This window comes from Chelon labrosus (assembly GCF_963514085.1).
Source record: "Chelon labrosus genome assembly, chromosome: 10".
NCBI lineage: Eukaryota > Metazoa > Chordata > Actinopteri > Mugiliformes > Mugilidae > Chelon > Chelon labrosus.
Window position 1 is genome coordinate 28,700,034 of NC_140360.1, and position 16,444 is coordinate 28,716,477.

Here is a 16,444-nt window from a genome sequence, read left to right on the forward strand (position 1 = left end):
GACAGGAAATACAACATCATATCATGTTCTAGCTCCCGGCAACTGAATTAAATCGATCTCCCCGATTGAATTCCCCGACAGTCGCACTTCTCATCCTACTTTAAAGTTTCTGAAGCCACACGTTGCTGTCAAAATATTTGTCCTGTTTATTCTCTTGCTCCACATTCCAGTCCAGGTGGCGATAAAGCTCTTTTAAGATGATTATGGCCATTGGAAACAAAACAAGAAGAAGCTGTAGTAGTTGTCGAAGAAGAAGATGAAGATATGTAATTTGATGCAGCAATATGCTTCTCATCTGAGTGACCTCACTCATTTGGTATATTGACTTGAAATGTTAACATACAAATATGTTAATTTCTGTGTCTGAATTAAACTGAACCCGAAACCAGAAATGAATGGATATCTACACAGCGTAATGCAAACTTGAGAACATCATATGTGGGTAATAAAATAATAAAGTGATTAGGTTAATAGAATTACTAATCAATTTTGCAGTTTACAGTCATTTCCATGAGGTCGGAACTCTCCAGTAGGTGGCGGTATGTAACTCAAAGAGGAACACAACAGGAAGAAGAAGATAATAATACGGAAGTGGCGTAATCATATTGTTTCACACGGAAACGACATACTTTTGACAGCAGGAAAGAGTTCTAATTTTTCATTTGTATTCCCGGTACTTAAGCTGTCTACACACAAACTATTTTGAAGTCACGTAACAGTATGTGTACGCTCATTTAAAGGTATTAGAGCTGCCTCGGCGAACCGAAGCTATATAGCCATCGTAAGCTTCCACATTGAGGTATCTTCTCCCGGCAGGCTGGTACTGTGAAGTAGCCTGTTTTCGTTGCATAGAGGAGCTGACAGCAACCAGTAAATGGCCTGCACTTTAGAAAAAGTGTTGGGTGACGCTCGGACCCTTCTCGAGAGGCTGAAAGAGCATGACACGGCCGCCGAGGGACTAATAGAACAGTCCGGGGCCCTCAGCCAGAGAGTCCAGAGTATGAGAGAAGTAGGAAATGCCCTTCCAGACAAGGTAAGGACGATCACCTTAACATGGTTATCTACAGATGTAAATGAAGTAGGTGTGTGAAGATGGGCTGTGCTGATCGTAAGTCAAACTATTCTGGTACCTTTATATTTCTTATCTGTCTTGCTCTCTCCTCTCAGCACATAGAAGACAGTTCAGAGATTCAGGAGCTCACGAAATACAAGCCACATGTCCTTCTGACTCAGGAAAACACTCAAATCAAGGAACTACAACAGGAGAACAAAGGTAAAAGTACGGGCCCACTTTCTTCTGGTGATGTCTTGTATTTTATGTCAAACCAACACTATTCATGTCTCTATAGAACTATGGTTGTCTCTTGAAGAACACCAGTACGCGCTAGAGTTGATCATGGGTCGGTACCGCAAGCAGATGCTCCAGCTAATGATGGCGAAGAAGGAGCTAGACACCAAACCTGTGCTCAGCCTCCACGAGGACCACGCCAAAGTACATCTGCTTTCTTTGCTTTTAAAAAAGTTTCCGACAGGTAGAAAGGTTTTTATTTTGAGAAACGTCCGCTTTGCTTTCTGACCCATCTCCAGGAAGTGCAGAGCCAGCTGGAGCGGATATGCGAGATGGGCCAGGTGATGAGAAGAGCTGTGCAAGTGGACGATCAGCACTACTGCTCTGTTCGAGAAAGGCTCGCTCAGCTAGAGGTGAGCTGTAGCTGTTGGTCAGAGTGAATGATCATAATCCATATTTCTTAGATATTCTACGTCTATGGTACATCTGTGTCAATTTCAGGTGAAATTATATTAACTAATATATGTACAAAAACATGAATTTTTTTTTGTATGTGTATAGTCAGGAGGTTAGCAGTTTGATCCCTGTAACATGCCACATGCCGAGGTGTCCTTGAGCAAGACACTGAACCCTCAGTTGTTCCCAGTGCTTGGCACTAGTGTGTGAATGCATGTGTGCTTGTGTGAGTGAATGGGTAGATGTGTTACTGTGACTGTAAAGCACTTTGAGTACGTAGATGACAGATAAAAATTTTGTTAAGTAATCGATAAATACTTTACTGACAAGTGGAATTATTGTTATTATTAAATACAAACCAAAAAAGTAAAAAAACAAACAAAAAACAGGTCTTAAATGTTTGCAATATAAAACAAAATATAAACAAGTGAAAAATACAAGATAAGATTTGTACCATTATATATACAGTAAGAATTAAGTATGAACTTAGTATGGAAATTAATAAAATAGAGACAGTGTGTAGTGCAAGTTGCGCAAAATGGTAATGATAATGCAGAACTGCTTTATCTGTTACACAGAGGTGAGCTGTTGTACAGTGTTATTGCAAAAGGCAGAAAGGATTTCCTGAACCATTCTTTTCGTCAGCGAAGACGAATGAGCCTTTTTGAAAAAGGCTCTCCACTGTCTCTGTCGTGTGCTGTGGACTGTGTTGGATGGAGTGTCCGTGATGGAAAGCAGTTTGTTCAGTGACCTCCTGTACCTCACTGACTCAAACATCTCCATTTCCTGTATGATGATGATGATGCCAGCCTTACGGATGAGTTTGTTCATCCTTCTGGCGTCTCTGGCACGTCTCTGCTGCTCCCCCGGCAGACCACAGCACTCACTACCACAGACTGGTAAAAGACTGGCGGCATCTTGCTGCACACATTGAAAGTTCTGAGTTTCCTCAGAAAATAGACTCTGCTCAGCCTCTTCTTCCTCCCATTTTTGTGGTCCCTCCAGTCCAGACCACTGTACAGAAAGAACAGGAATGGTTGGTGCGAGGACAGTCCCCTGTGGGGCCCCTGTGTTACTAACGCAACATATCGGATACAGAACTCACAAACTGAGGCCTGTCCAACAGATAGATAACAATGGCCAGAAAGAACATAGCTGCTGCAGAGGCAATCTCTGGATGTAGTGACAGAGTTATGATGGTTTAACCTTTACAACAGTTTGCAGAAAATGTATTTTGTCTTGAGTTGTATCTTGACTGAGACATCAGGTTGTTCAGTGTTCTCCTGATGGTGTATTTATGAACATTAACATTAGCCAATGTAAGAGAGGCCTTTAGTTTCTTAGAAGTTACCCCGGGTTTCTTTGTGACCTCTCAGACTATTATACGTCCTGCTTTTGGAGTGATCTCATGTGGCGGGTAATGGGTGTCTTAAATCTCCGCCATTTGTTCACAATGTTTCTGACGGTGGATTTGTTGATTCCAAACTCTTTAAATATGTTTTGTCACCTTTTTTCAGCCTGATGAGCAACAACAACTCTTTTTTTGAGCTCCACAGAAAGCTACTTTGTCCATGCCATCATACACTTCCACAAATATGTGTTATGAACATCAGACTGAAACAAATCCCTGAATTTTTTCTTTTTTTTTTTTTCTTTCAAACTAACTGGGGCACTGAACAACACCTAAGTCTCATTACATTGATTGCAAACATTTCTGGACTTTAATTTGGCCTTGAAATTAACTTCCTAGTGGTACACTGATACTCCTCAACAATATGTAACATTGGCTTATATTTTCTTACCAAGGTGTAATGTTTCTGTTTCATTTGTTTGACTGTATTATCTTTGTCTATTGTCAGGGCTTGTGTGAAAATCTGCTGATATTTTTTATGCAGAAATGTAGAAAATTCTGAGGGGCACAAAACCCTTTTAAGCAGCGCTGTATATGCAGCTGCTGTTTCTTAAATTTTGTATGTTTTCAGTGCCATAAACATTCATTCTGTTCCCTTTCACCTCTGAGTAGAGACAGAAATCACTTAAACAGACATTTTCCACCTGGACTAATTAAACCAAAATGAAATGCGTAAGTGAGGAAAATATGTGACGGCAGGACATTTAGGAGTTATTCCTTTAAATATGTGGTTATTCTGTCTCATTCAGATTGAGAACAAGGAGCTGCGAGACCTCCTGGTCATCAGCAAAAGCTCTGTGAAGACAGCGAGAGAAGAAACCAACCAGCCAGCAGCAGACGCAGCAGAAGAACAGTCCTCTCAGCCAGATTCTGATGAGTGATCAGAACATAGGTGTGAACTGTGGAAGATGAAGTCCTTCTGGACCAGGGGACAGGGTGTGATGGTGTCTTCACATGTGTGTTCACCGCCACGTTATTATATTCTTTTACATAAGACTGAATGCAGTCAGACAGTATATTTTTTAATAGTGAAAGCCACCACTTTAACAGAAGGCTGTCAGAAGCATTTACCCGGATGTTGACTGTTGTAAGTATTCATATGTACATCACTGCAGTTGTGTTGAAATGAATTCCACTTAAACTTTTAATCAGAGTCTTGGTTATCACATAAAATAAGATAATCCTTTAGTTTATCCCACAGTGGTGGGGAGAGGATAAGTATGCATACAGCAGTAGAGGCAAAGGGGATTTATTTTGTTTTTGGCCAAAGATGCATTTACTCATCAAGGACACACTTTCTACCTCTTTGGTTCCCCTTTTATGTTCACACACACACACATCATGAGTAAAATGCTCATTACCACCCCTCCTGTGAGTTCACTTGAAGTTGATTAAGAAGCCAGCTCGTAATCCAAACCATGTAAAAAGCTGGGATTGCTGCCAAGAAGACGACTGTTTCACACAGTTTGCCTGCTGACAAGTGGACAGTGGAAACTTTGTACGTCATTGTCTCTCATTTGATGAATTTGACATGTTTGTCAGTGTGTTTGTAGAATTCATATATAACATGATTTTTGTGTTTAGTACCTTGAACACCAGTTTTCTAGTTCTCTGATGTAGAGTACCGTACACCAGCTGATGGCACATCTTTATTTGTGGTAAGGATTTCAAAACATGCCAACTTTTTGTGTAGTGAATACCACGTTTGTGCACTGTATGTTGTCAGAAACTGTTTTGTCATCTCAGGAAATCAGTGTTAATAAGGTGGAACATGCTGTAATGACTTTGTGACGGTGTATTGATTTGTGTCAAATATAAATTTGTGTCATTCAGAAAATTTGCAGTGCAAAAACTGTGTCAGTGGATGTTTCATTTTTATGATAACAAACACACACTTCGCTTGCCAGTTCATTAGGTACACTTGTGAAAACAACTGCATTCTAATGTAACAGTTCCATATTAAATGTTACCATCACAAAGGTTATGATATTCAGCATTTGTTTAAAATAATGGAGTGGTTGATTCTACTGTGTTTCCATTTTTTCATTTTAGGCTGTGGTTTGAAGTACTGTTGAATTGTACAGTGTTATACTGCCACATGTTTCTGTTATTTTGACAACCCCATTTTAGTCAGGGGTAAAATAACAATCACGTTAGTGTTTAATTCAATCAACAAAACCATAAATTACATCTTTTAAAATTATCGTATAGTTGAATTACGACCTTGTTTCAACATTATACCACGAAGCAGGATTTAATGCAGTGCTGTTATTTAAGAATGCTTCGTTTTCACGAATGTACCTAATGAACTGGCAAGTGAAAATGCAGTATGGATATATAGTATAAATACTTATTTTCTTCACCGCATGGTGGCGACATTAAGACATCTTTTTTTCTAGAAGTTATCGCGAGATGTGCAAGTGGCTCAATGCTGCGTTCAATGTAAAAGACAAACAAGGCTTCGTATGTTCAGTATTTCTTCCCCACGTATACATTATCTCAAACTAGACTATGCACTTTTGCATTAGATTCATCACAAAATCCTCTGCGCCTTTTCACCATAGCGTTCGCCTGCGTTAAAACGCAACGAATTAAGCATTTCCGACAGTACATGAACGCGTCTCCAGAGCCTCATTTGACACTTCTAGCCTGACACAAGCTAATATTCAGCATGTCTGAGAAGGAGCTGGGTAAAAAGTGGGACCGGTGCCTGGCAGACAGTGCCATTAAACTAGGTAAATATCACTCGGTTTTCTGCGTATAATGATAATGTTATGTGCCGATAAAAACAAAACAAGAGGTAGTTTTTACTGTAGCCCAATGCTGTCATTGACTGGTTGAGAGGCTAACTAGCTAGCCATAAAGGGCTCGTAAAGGACAACTGGGTGGCCAGTCACGTATTTACGACTTATTCATTAAATATAATCAAATTAGGAGTGATTATGTAGCTCCATTTAAGAACGAATAATAACGAATAAAATTTCTCTAGCCTTCATTATACAGTTGTGCGTTTCACTTAAGAGAAAACCAAGTGTAAACGCCATTCAGAAAATGTATATTTGATGCTTCTTTGCTAACGGATACGTACAAATCAGCTGGCACACAAACTATAGCTTTTTAAGAGACGGTATTGCCTGTTCATGAGTTCGGCATACATGGATAACAAGAACAAATGCTTATTTTAATACCATATTAAATAATTGTCTTGGTTTAGGACAAAATACAGCCAGCTAGAAATGGCGACAGGCAGCAGATAAGTTTAGCTATATCTTGACATAAGCTTTAAGCTGATGAGTTACTGTTGTTACAGACCAGTGTACCATTACACAATTCCCCTCAGCCATGTAAATGTATGCACTGCTAACACGATGTAACGTAAAATTGAGAGATTTTTGAGTGGAGTCTGGTGTGATGACATTGCAACAGCAGTTACGATGTGTTGTGGCGAGGAAACTGGACCACTTGGTTTTAGTACGGGTTTGTGTGAAGAATATAAAAGTAAAAAAAAAAAAGTGAGATAAAATAACGTCTAATTTCCTTATCAGTTTCATAGGGAAAAACGCCAAACTTCTGAGCATAGTGGGTGGATGAAAGTTTATTGATTAAATATTAAACCGAATGCATAACAAAGTAACAAAAAGCTGAGGTATTGCTGAATGACAAGTCAGTGTAACACACAATGTGAAGGTACATAAATCAGAAGCAATTTAAGTCTGTACAAATTTGTCTTATCTGTGTCACATTGTTGTTAAATTCCATCCTGTTTTTCAGGTACCGGCCTGGGGTTAGGGATTGTGTTTTCTGTTCTGTTCTTCAAACGTAAGTAGTTTCAATGGGTTTGTTGCTGTACTGCATCTTAAAACCTTCATTCCGCTCACAGGTCCTTGAGAAGATAAGCAGAGCTGTGCTGTGGCTACTGCAACACATATATGTCGTTGAATTCCCCTGCTAATAAAGTCTTTTTTTTTTTTTTTTACTGTACACATAATTCTATGCATTTTATGCTTGTGCAACAACATGTTTCCTCAAAATACAACAAGCAGGATGTGCATATATGTATTTAGGTTAAGTACAGAGAATGAAAAGAACAATCAGATTAGAGTGTGATAATTAATTCACACACCACCTCTGGTATGTTTTTAACCACACCTCTTTGTGTACTTGAGATGATATAAATTACCTTTCTCATTTGTAGGGCACACGTGGCCCATTTCATTTGGGACGGGAGCGGGACTTGGCATGGCGTATGCCAACTGTCAGAATGACCTGAGGTCACATTATCTGCAGCACAGAAGCGAAAAGGTTGGTTTGAGCATCTGCAGACCCTTCAGTGTAACAGATATAGACCATAACTCTCTGATGTCTCTGTAGTTGTGGAAAAAGCACTCAGCCGATACTTTTGTCTGTAATGTGAAGTGACAGCCTGTATATTTTTGTTTTGTTGCAAATTACAGGAAATATGTAAAAAAATAATCTTGTTCTGGATTGTAACAATTTTATATTTATAATTGGCTTTAGAACAAGTGCCATTAGAAGAGTGTACTAAAAATCAGCATACAATATGTGTGTGTTTGTGTGTATTTATATTACAAATGTTCCTTAAGTAGTGATTTTATGCAGTTCTTTATATAGAATTTGAGATTTGAGGCTATGATAGAGAGTTGAAAGCAACTTACAGAAGTAATTCTCTGAATAACACATTGTGTCATTGCTTGTGTAAATTAAAATACATGTCTTGTTTCTGTTTTCTTCAACAGGAGTAGTAACTGCAAGTCACCAAGGGACTGTCTTTTTATTTTTTATTTTCCATTAATTTTATTTGGTTTGGTTATGTCTGTGGGAGTGTCACCATTTGCACTGTTCTACAGTTAGATCCTTGTCTCTCTGTTGAAGATCCCTCCTCTGGATGATATGTATGTGCCTGATCAGGACAGTCTGTGTTTATTTAATAAAACAATCATTAAAACAAAAAAAACTGCAATGGCTCTGTGATACATTTTTCCACAGATACTTTATCAGTGGGGAAAATTATGTAAAATATGGAACTGTAGTACAAAAGACATGGGTAATATTATACACTATTAAACACTCGCTTTCCAGTTTAATAGATACACTCGTGAAAACTAATGCATTCTAATAAAACAGTCCTGCACTAAATCTTAGCTTCATGAGGGTTATGGTATTCAGAGTTTAAACCTACTGAGAGAGCTATGGATTCAACTGTGTTTTCATTTTGGAGGCTGTTGTTTATAGTACGTTTGAATTGTATTGTGTTATTCTGATACATGTTCCTAATATTTTGACACCCAGTATTAGTCAGTAAGCTTTACTAAATAGCAAAAACACTTTTAATTCAATCCACTTTAAACACTACAAACGACATCCTCAGGTGAACATTATAATAGTCTTGAAGGGAGATTAGTGCCGGACTGGTATATTAGAATGCAGTTGTTTTCATTAGTGTACCTAATGAACTGGCAATGAACAGTTACATTATGCTATGTGCACTACACTAACTAATGGTGGTAGAGCAGCTTTTAAAAAGGTACCTTTTAACTTCTGAATATAAGTTGAAGCTATGAGATATGTCAGATATGGTGAGGGCTGCAATGTGAGTGTTGTCCCATAAGGTGGTGGGCTTGGTATGCGTGAGAGGGGGTCATACGTTTGGCAGCAGCTGATCCGAAGTGGCAGACAACAGGGCCGTAGTGATGGTGGATATTTATTCAGAGCCTACCATTTCATGTTTTTCCCAGGATTGCTGAAAGCTGAAAGCTGTGGTGCTCCACGAGCACTACTGTTTAGTGTTCAGTTGATCTGGAAGTGAGTATATAACATTATCCTGTCATATCAAAGTCAGTGAAACAAAGAATCTAAATTTGTTATCTAAAGTTATGAGTCAACACAAATCTTGTATTGATGTGATATTGACTTAAAGCCATATTGAAATACAGCATGGTCAAAATTTTTGTACCACAAAGAAAGCATTTTTCCCCCTGTTATTAATATAAATAAAAAAATGATTAACAGTGCGACCAGTAGGTTCACAGAAGTCACAGTTTGGAACAACTTATCAGTTCCTCACATTAAATAAAAGCTGTAATACCACACAGTGATATACTATTAAGATGTGCTTAAAATGTTAATAAAAGTTACATTTTACAGCAGTGTTAGTGACAGTATGTACCACCCCTGACTTCAGCATGAAAATAGAGGACAAATATCTTTTTCTAATCCTTGGAAATTGTTTCATTAATTGCCTCAGCTAAGTACTGTTTCCCAGAACCAACATAGCAATCTAGATAGCAAGATAAAGTTATCTGTTGAAATAAGCTATAAGCTAATGAGTTACTGTTGATACATCAATGCATTATTTCTGAACAGTCTCCAGTCCTCCCTGCCTTGGTGAAAGCAACATACGGAAAAATTGTGAGATCTTTGAATGGAGTCTGGTATACGTTTGTAATTTTAATGTGTTATAATAAATTACTTAACTTTTAGCAATGTGTAGCTAATCAAAACAATTTTCATCAGACTGTTCTATAACAAATCGCATTTTATAAACATGCAATAGTAATATATTTTGTATAGTAAATTGTAATGGAAGCTGATAGATTAAATGCAGTGAAGGAACAAGTGCAATATTTCTCTGAGTAGAATTATTTTAAAAAGATAATACTCAAGGGAAATACAAGTTATTTAAATGTGCACACAAGTACATTAAGTACATTCATTCATTCATTTTCTGTAACTGCTTGTCCTCTGGAGGGTCACGGGTGGCTGGAGCCTATCCCAGCTGTTATTGGGTGAGGGGCGGGGTAATTTAGAATCACCAATTAACCTAATGAGCATGTTTTTGGACAGTGAGAGGAAGCCGGGGTACCCGGAGAGAACCCACGGAAACACAGGGAGAACATGCAAACTCCACACAGAAAGGCCCAGTCGGCCCATGGATTTGAACCTGGAATTTAAGTACATTCTCCCTCAATAATTCGGTTTGTATCTGGGGTGGTCATAAATCCAAGACGTTCAAGTTCAGGTTAGAGTACAGAGTACAGTGCTTAAAAAATGAATAAATCTTGTGTGATTCATTGTAATAAATTATTAAAATATTTGCGAAGATATACTGGACTTAAATTATCCTTTAAAAATAAAGCAAACGAATGAACAAAAAAACAACAACTGAAACTTCTTTAAAGTATACTTTTCAAATTGAGGCAACTTTTTAGAAAACATGTAAAATCTTTATAAGCCTCACAAATATGCTAATAATAATAATACCTCAGTTGTTAAAACACCATGACCAAACAAGGAATAGAGCACCCACACCAGTGCCTATGATGTGGAATTAGCATATCTTGGCTGTGATTGTGCATGGTTATGCATTAACAGCTCAATGCTTTGACACGCTCCTTCTCAGTAGCCGTGCATTCAGGCTGGGAGGCACGCTGGAGTGGCCGACACAGGGATTAACCGGAGCGAGGGATATAAAGGCAGCGTTACAAGGGCTGTGATACCTGTAGAGCACTTATCATCAGAGCCTGGCTTGCAAATGACACAGTTTTGTGTTGGTTTTCACTCCCCTGCGCTGCATCCCAGAATAAAAGGACTTGTGTAAGGCAGCACAGCTCAGGCACAGCAAAGGAGTTGCGGAAGCTGAACCACTTCTGTGAGGTGAGGAATAATTCTGAGAATTGGTCCTTGGTCTCTTCATCTTCAGTGAGTCCTCTCGTAGGCACTGCACTCGCATCCTTGGTCAAGGCTTATCTCTCTTTGCGCCCTCCTCCAGTGCCTGTCATCACTGTGACATGCTGCTTCGAAACCCTCTGTCAGCTATCGAATGGCTCATTCTGGCTCTTAGCTGTGGCTCAGGCAGAGACATGTTGGCCAGGATGGAGAGATGATCTGGATCATTATACTGGTGCCAGTGGACGTAAGCCCAAAGCACCTGGATCTATTCCTGCCACAGGGAGATGGAGATATTCATCCATGGAGAACATTCTGGTTAACCTCGACGAGGAATGTGTTGAATGGTTTTTAACACAAGTGGCTTTTATTTATTCAACAATGTCCTGTAAGTGTGTGTTTTTTTTGGGAAGAAGAGCTGGATGAGATCTGTAACGTCTAGTGTTGTCTGAAGAGGAGCCTCGAGGAGCTGCTTCATTTATTGTTGCCAGTCTGCATCATGGCTGACTCTCATTCGTCTCCCTCCGTAGGAAGCTACAACGGCAGCTATCTCACCACCAGTGCTTGGAACATCACCGGCAGCGGCCCGTGGTTGTTGGCCTTCATGCTGACCGTTATCATCCTCATGACAATCTGTGGCAACACGTTGCTCATTGCCTTGGTGTTCGCCCATCGCTCTTTGCGCTGCACCTCCAACTGTTTCCTGGTGTCTTTGTTCTTTTCTGACCTGATGGTGGCATTGGTGGTCATGCCCCCGGCCATGCTCAATGTACTGTGCGGGGCCTGGGTGCTATGGCCTGCTTTCTGCCCGGTTTGGCTTTGCTTTGACGTCATGTGCTGCAGCGCGTCCATCCTTAACCTGTGTGTGATCAGCCTGGACCGGTACCTCTTCATCATCTCCCCACTGCGCTACAAGCAGAGGATGACCCCACCTCGAGCATTACTCCTAGTAGGAGCTGCTTGGGGGTTGGCAGTGTTGGCCTCCTTCCTGCCCATTGAGATGAAATGGCACAGTTTAGGACACTCATCTGTTCCTGGGGTCAGCATTAATAACATCAGCTCATACTACGACAAACTGTACCCTGAATCATACTTCCAGCTGTCACCGTCAGGAGGCCTTTCCTTTCAGTGCCGTCTGCGGGTCACCCTGCCCTTTGCTCTGGTGGCATCTGTTCTTACCTTCTTTTTGCCTTCCAGCGCCATTTGCTTCACCTACTGTCGAATCCTCCTGGCAGCACGGAGGCAGGCGAAGAGGGTCGCAGCACTGAGCCACCCACCACACCCTCATCCCTCTCTAGGAGAACCTTCCCGGCCCCCGTCACCTGGGCTTGCTGCAGGACAAGCTCAGCAGGATGGAGATGACTGCAGTCACCAGGAGCCTCTCGTGTCACAAAATGCGCCGGTATGTAAAAGATGCCAAAAAACATGTCTGTGAAGATTCTCAGTCATCCAGATCATGGTAAATCCAAAAATAAAAAACAGTAAGAAAAAGGCAACTGGAAGTCAATAACTCCATGTGCCTCGTTGTAGCTTTATGTTTTTTTTTTTTATATACAAATGACAGAACACTTGGCAGTCTCTGAAATGCATGATAAAAAAAATCAGTGGTGGTGCTAAAAAAGAACCATGTAAGCCTTTAAATGAAACATTTTCAAGGTTTCACACAATATGTTCATACTACTTCATTCAGTATATCCCTACACAATCAATACACTGTACACTATAAAATCCATTCCAAAGATAAAGTTACTTAAGTGCAGCTACAATAAATAAGAATATGGCAATAGCTTGGATACTACATACATACTTGCAAAGTATTTACTCATAAAAAAAAAAAAAAATAAATGCTGTTACGCAAGTTATTTTTCTTCTCATTATAAATCACTTTTTGAAGGTCATGGCCACACCAACAAGGCTATTGAAGACCAGTGGAGATTTGAGAGCAGAATTTTAATCAGTGGAATGAATGCACCTCATAGGTGCTCAGTCCGTTTACTCTGTGAATCTGCAAAGACGGGGTGGTAAAGAAATTTTCTTCCTTTTGCGAATTCAACATTTTCAAGCTGTATTCGGGCTGTTTTGCTCTTCAGTCCTGTTAGTGCAAGAATATATGAAAGAAAAGTAGAAACCCAGTTATCAGGAAAGTGTTCAAAGAGTGCACAGAAATATTGGGAGAAAAAAGTAAGGACAGTGTGTCAGATGTGCTGCCCCCGCCTGCAGAGATCACAGCCACATAGTCTGTCACATTTTCCCGCAGTAAAACCACACACGCATACACACACACACACTCCACACACAAACAACCAGTTCTATATTAATTCAGACCACCTCTAAAATCTGATGCATTGCCTCCTTAACATTTAAGTCTCTGGTGAATTTAAGTAACTTTTAAATCACTGTCCAACAGTATTGTCTCAATCATGTATCAGCGTGTTACAACACTTCATCACAGTTACTCAACATTTAACCCAGTTTAAATATCAAAATCTTCTATCGTTTATTTCGCAGTCGCCATTTGAATTTCAACTACTACTACTGTGGTTATTAGCAATGTCTGGCCACAGCAAAGCAGCTGGAATAAATCTTATCTTATGCACGCTGAAAATGCAGCAGGAGTCAACAGGCAATTACAGTGGTAGTTTCCAATTGCAAGTACAGCAATTCACTTGTCAATGAGGCCTTCATTTAGGTCAGTACAAAATACTTGCAAAAGCACGTTGCAACAAGTAGTGTACATATTTCATTCACACCTTAGAAAGAAGAAGATTTCTGAACAACATGATAGAAAAACACACAGACATCAGTGGCAGAGGCCAGTCTGCAAATGGCCAACAACTTCTAACACCACGAGGCAAAAAAATGTGCAGGAATGTTTGATTGATCTGTTAGCAAACAAGTGAACTGATCCATGCTTATACCATGGTTGTTCACCAGTCTAATGACTTCTGAGATAAAACCAGACTTCCTACAGTTAAGGTTTCGAACACAGACAACATAAACTGCTTAATGAGAAACAGAAAAGCTTCTGAAAAGTAGAAGCGTAGACAAAGGGGTTTAAAACTGTAATCAGCACTTTAAAGCTTTCTCTTGTTCTCTGCTGTCCACAGCCATCGGTGAACAGTGAGCGTCGTCTGGCTCACAGGCAAGGTCGGAGGGCACTGAAGGCCAGCCTTACTCTGGGGGTCCTCCTGGGACTCTTCTTCAGTGCTTGGCTACCCTTTTTCATCACCAACATGGCTCAGGTCGGTAGAGGCACCAGACACAGATATGACACAGAAATGTAGTCCATGTAGAAAAATACATGGGTTGAACATGACATTTATTATTTATTTAGAAATGTGAGCTAGAAACGTCAAATAACCACAATCCATCCAGTTTGAAGCAGTTATTCCTTCACCATGAAGAGTCCCACTCACCGTTTCTGTCTCCTTATTCATATAGCTCAGTGACTCAGACGTTTTCTCACACATGTATATGTGTCGTGGTTGCAGAAAGAGTGTGAAGTAAATGCAAAATGAAGAAAGAAAGACAGGAGAAAAAAAAAAACACTTGGATACTGATCTATTTTTGTATTGGCCAGCTTTGGCGTCACAGCCTTGCCAAGCTATTTAACGAGGAAATAGATTGGCATTTCAGCTTGGTGTGGCTGACTCATTCCAAAGCCCAGATCCAAAGAACCATTTTTAATTCTTTTTAAGTTTTTGATTAGATTTGACAATAAATAAACCTATATCCTACAAACTCATTACTTAGTAAACAAACAAAGAGGCTCACGAAGAAGCTCAGCGAGAGTAAATGAATGTCAAAAAACAGCTTCATCTAAATTGGTAATGACACTTGTCCTGTTTTTCGAGCTTTCGATGATCCAGTCATTTAGATTTCCCATCTGTGCCCTCTCGCTTCTCCCCTGCATAACATAGAGCACAGAGACTTAACTGTGTCTGCACTCTCCTTTCTTTTCGCACTCAATGTGGTGTGTGAAACGCACCCCCCTTTCTGTCCTATTCCCACCGCCTCCCTATCTCATCTTGGTAGTATTGGAAGCTCTCCTCCAACAGCTGTCTCCTCCTTCTTAATCTCTCACTAGACCTAATGGTTATGTTCAAGATCAGTGCTCTTAACAGTACACGATCATAAAAAATAGTATTAAAAGATGTGGTGGACTGGTGAAAAATAAAAGCAGTACTCTCACAAAATATGTAACATTAATCAGAAATTAAAATACAAATAATGAAATATCCTATTAGGTCTATTTATATATATATATATTTTTTTTTTTTTAGTATTTGTGTCTTCATTCATGTATTCATGTCTGTATGAGCTGTATGATACATTTTGAAATCTAAAATGAATATCAAGTAAATTAGTAATTAAATAATAATAATAATAATAACAATAATGTGTGCGATACCTTAAAAATAATTTAATGTAATAATAATAATTACATCTACATTTTGCCAAAAATAAGGAAGGACAATAAAACAATACAAATACATACAAATGTGTGAACATAATTATGTTCAGTGTGTGTATTCTTTAGGTCAAACAAATATGCCCTTTTTTGAATATCTTAAATTGTCCATTGTACATTTCTACATTTCAAGTTTGCATTCTTCATTTTCCTCGCCGTTTTTTTCTCAGTGTGTTACCACCTTCACCAGTCAGCAAACACAAGAAGGTATAGTGTAAACACAATCACTGCAGTGTGTCTTTAAGATTATGTTTCTCTGTATTCATTTTTTTTTTTTAATCTGTTTTCTTATTTATGCACATATAATTCAGCTGTTACTGGTGCAGCTGCCGGCCAAATTTTCTCCGTCTCCGGGGAGGCAACTTAATCTTGGATCTCTTCCTTTACAGTTTGGCAAATGTATTTCAGCATGTAGCAGTGGGTGTTTGCTTTGTCTGTGTTAGCTGTTGGTTCATGTGGTTTCAGGTGCAAACAGGACACCAGCTGAATACTATAAGACTGGGAAGAATTTATCTTGAAATGTTGGGATTTGTCAGCTCTACAAGATGCCCCTGGCAGTTTTCCTGATTTATTTTCTTAATTTGTAATAAAATGGCATAGTCATTTGTGGTTTAATGCCTGCTTTACTTTCCACTATCTTCATCCAGGCAGTGTGTGAGTGTGTCCCTCTTGCGCTCTTCGATGCCATCACCTGGCTGGGCTACTGCAACAGCACAATGAACCCCATCATTTACCCGCTGTTCATGAGAGACTTTAAGCGAGCTCTGGGGAAGCTCCTGCCCTGCTGTTCCTCTCGTTCACCCAGAAGACCCTCGCCAGCGCTTTCCCTCTCTCTGCGCAACTCAGGAGAGCCCAACATCGCCAGCAGCCCCCCCTCACCCATGGCTTCCGACCCCACACACCCGCCTGCCACCGCCACAGATGCCGTCAACCTGCTGGATGCTGAGCATGCTGGGATTGAGTTGCCTCTGCTTCTGCCCAATCAGGTCGACACCCTGGACTGAACAGCTGCCATGAAAATAAAGTCAGCAACCAGATTATTTCAAGGATGTGTAGTGGGAGAGTCAATCGTGACAAAGTCTGCGGCGGTAACAATTCATCATTTACTCACTGTGAGGATCAGGCTGTAAAG

At 39.9% G+C, this 16,444-nt stretch overlaps 3 protein-coding genes across 3 annotated transcripts; all 3 read left to right on the plus strand.

Annotated features, from left to right (window-relative positions):
• The first annotated feature begins 599 nt into the window (after positions 1-599).
• On the plus strand, positions 600-5,219 carry sike1 (suppressor of IKBKE 1). Its single transcript, XM_084554221.1, has 5 exons — positions 600-1,033; positions 1,168-1,273; positions 1,350-1,492; positions 1,588-1,701; positions 3,905-5,219. Exons 1-5 carry the CDS (start codon positions 875-877, stop codon positions 4,034-4,036), a joined length of 654 nt encoding a protein of 217 aa, XP_084410347.1. The 5' UTR covers positions 600-874; the 3' UTR covers positions 4,037-5,219.
• Positions 5,220-5,814: 595 nt separating this feature from the next.
• micos10 (mitochondrial contact site and cristae organizing system subunit 10) lies at positions 5,815-8,185 on the plus strand. The gene is made up of 4 exons (XM_084552777.1): positions 5,815-5,890; positions 6,927-6,974; positions 7,351-7,457; positions 7,913-8,185. Exons 1-4 carry the CDS (start codon positions 5,827-5,829, stop codon positions 7,916-7,918), a joined length of 225 nt encoding a protein of 74 aa, XP_084408903.1. The 5' UTR covers positions 5,815-5,826; the 3' UTR covers positions 7,919-8,185.
• A 3,155-nt stretch (positions 8,186-11,340) lies between these two features.
• On the plus strand, positions 11,341-16,316 carry htr6 (5-hydroxytryptamine (serotonin) receptor 6; the record flags this gene model as incomplete). The annotated part of the gene is made up of 3 exons (XM_084554013.1): positions 11,341-12,243; positions 13,949-14,083; positions 15,960-16,316. 3 exons carry the CDS (start codon positions 11,341-11,343, stop codon positions 16,314-16,316), a joined length of 1,395 nt encoding a protein of 464 aa, XP_084410139.1.
• Positions 16,317-16,444: the final 128 nt, after the last annotated feature.

What these genes read in the sequence shown, in the direction of transcription:
- micos10 (XM_084552777.1), top strand. Translation starts at nt 5,827, where the DNA reads ATGTCTGAGAAGGAGCTGGGTAAAAAGTGGGACCGGTGCCTGGCAGAC. An exon ending in AGACAGTGCCATTAAACTAG is followed by an intron (nt 5,891 to 6,926) that starts GTAAATATCACT and finishes CCTGTTTTTCAG; the next exon opens with GTACCGGCCTGGGGTTAGGG. An exon ending in TTCTGTTCTGTTCTTCAAAC is followed by an intron (nt 6,975 to 7,350) that starts GTAAGTAGTTTC and finishes TCTCATTTGTAG; the next exon opens with GGCACACGTGGCCCATTTCA.
- sike1 (XM_084554221.1), top strand. Translation starts at nt 875, where the DNA reads ATGGCCTGCACTTTAGAAAAAGTGTTGGGTGACGCTCGGACCCTTCTC. An exon ending in GAAATGCCCTTCCAGACAAG is followed by an intron (nt 1,034 to 1,167) that starts GTAAGGACGATC and finishes CTCTCCTCTCAG; the next exon opens with CACATAGAAGACAGTTCAGA. An exon ending in ACTACAACAGGAGAACAAAG is followed by an intron (nt 1,274 to 1,349) that starts GTAAAAGTACGG and finishes ATGTCTCTATAG; the next exon opens with AACTATGGTTGTCTCTTGAA.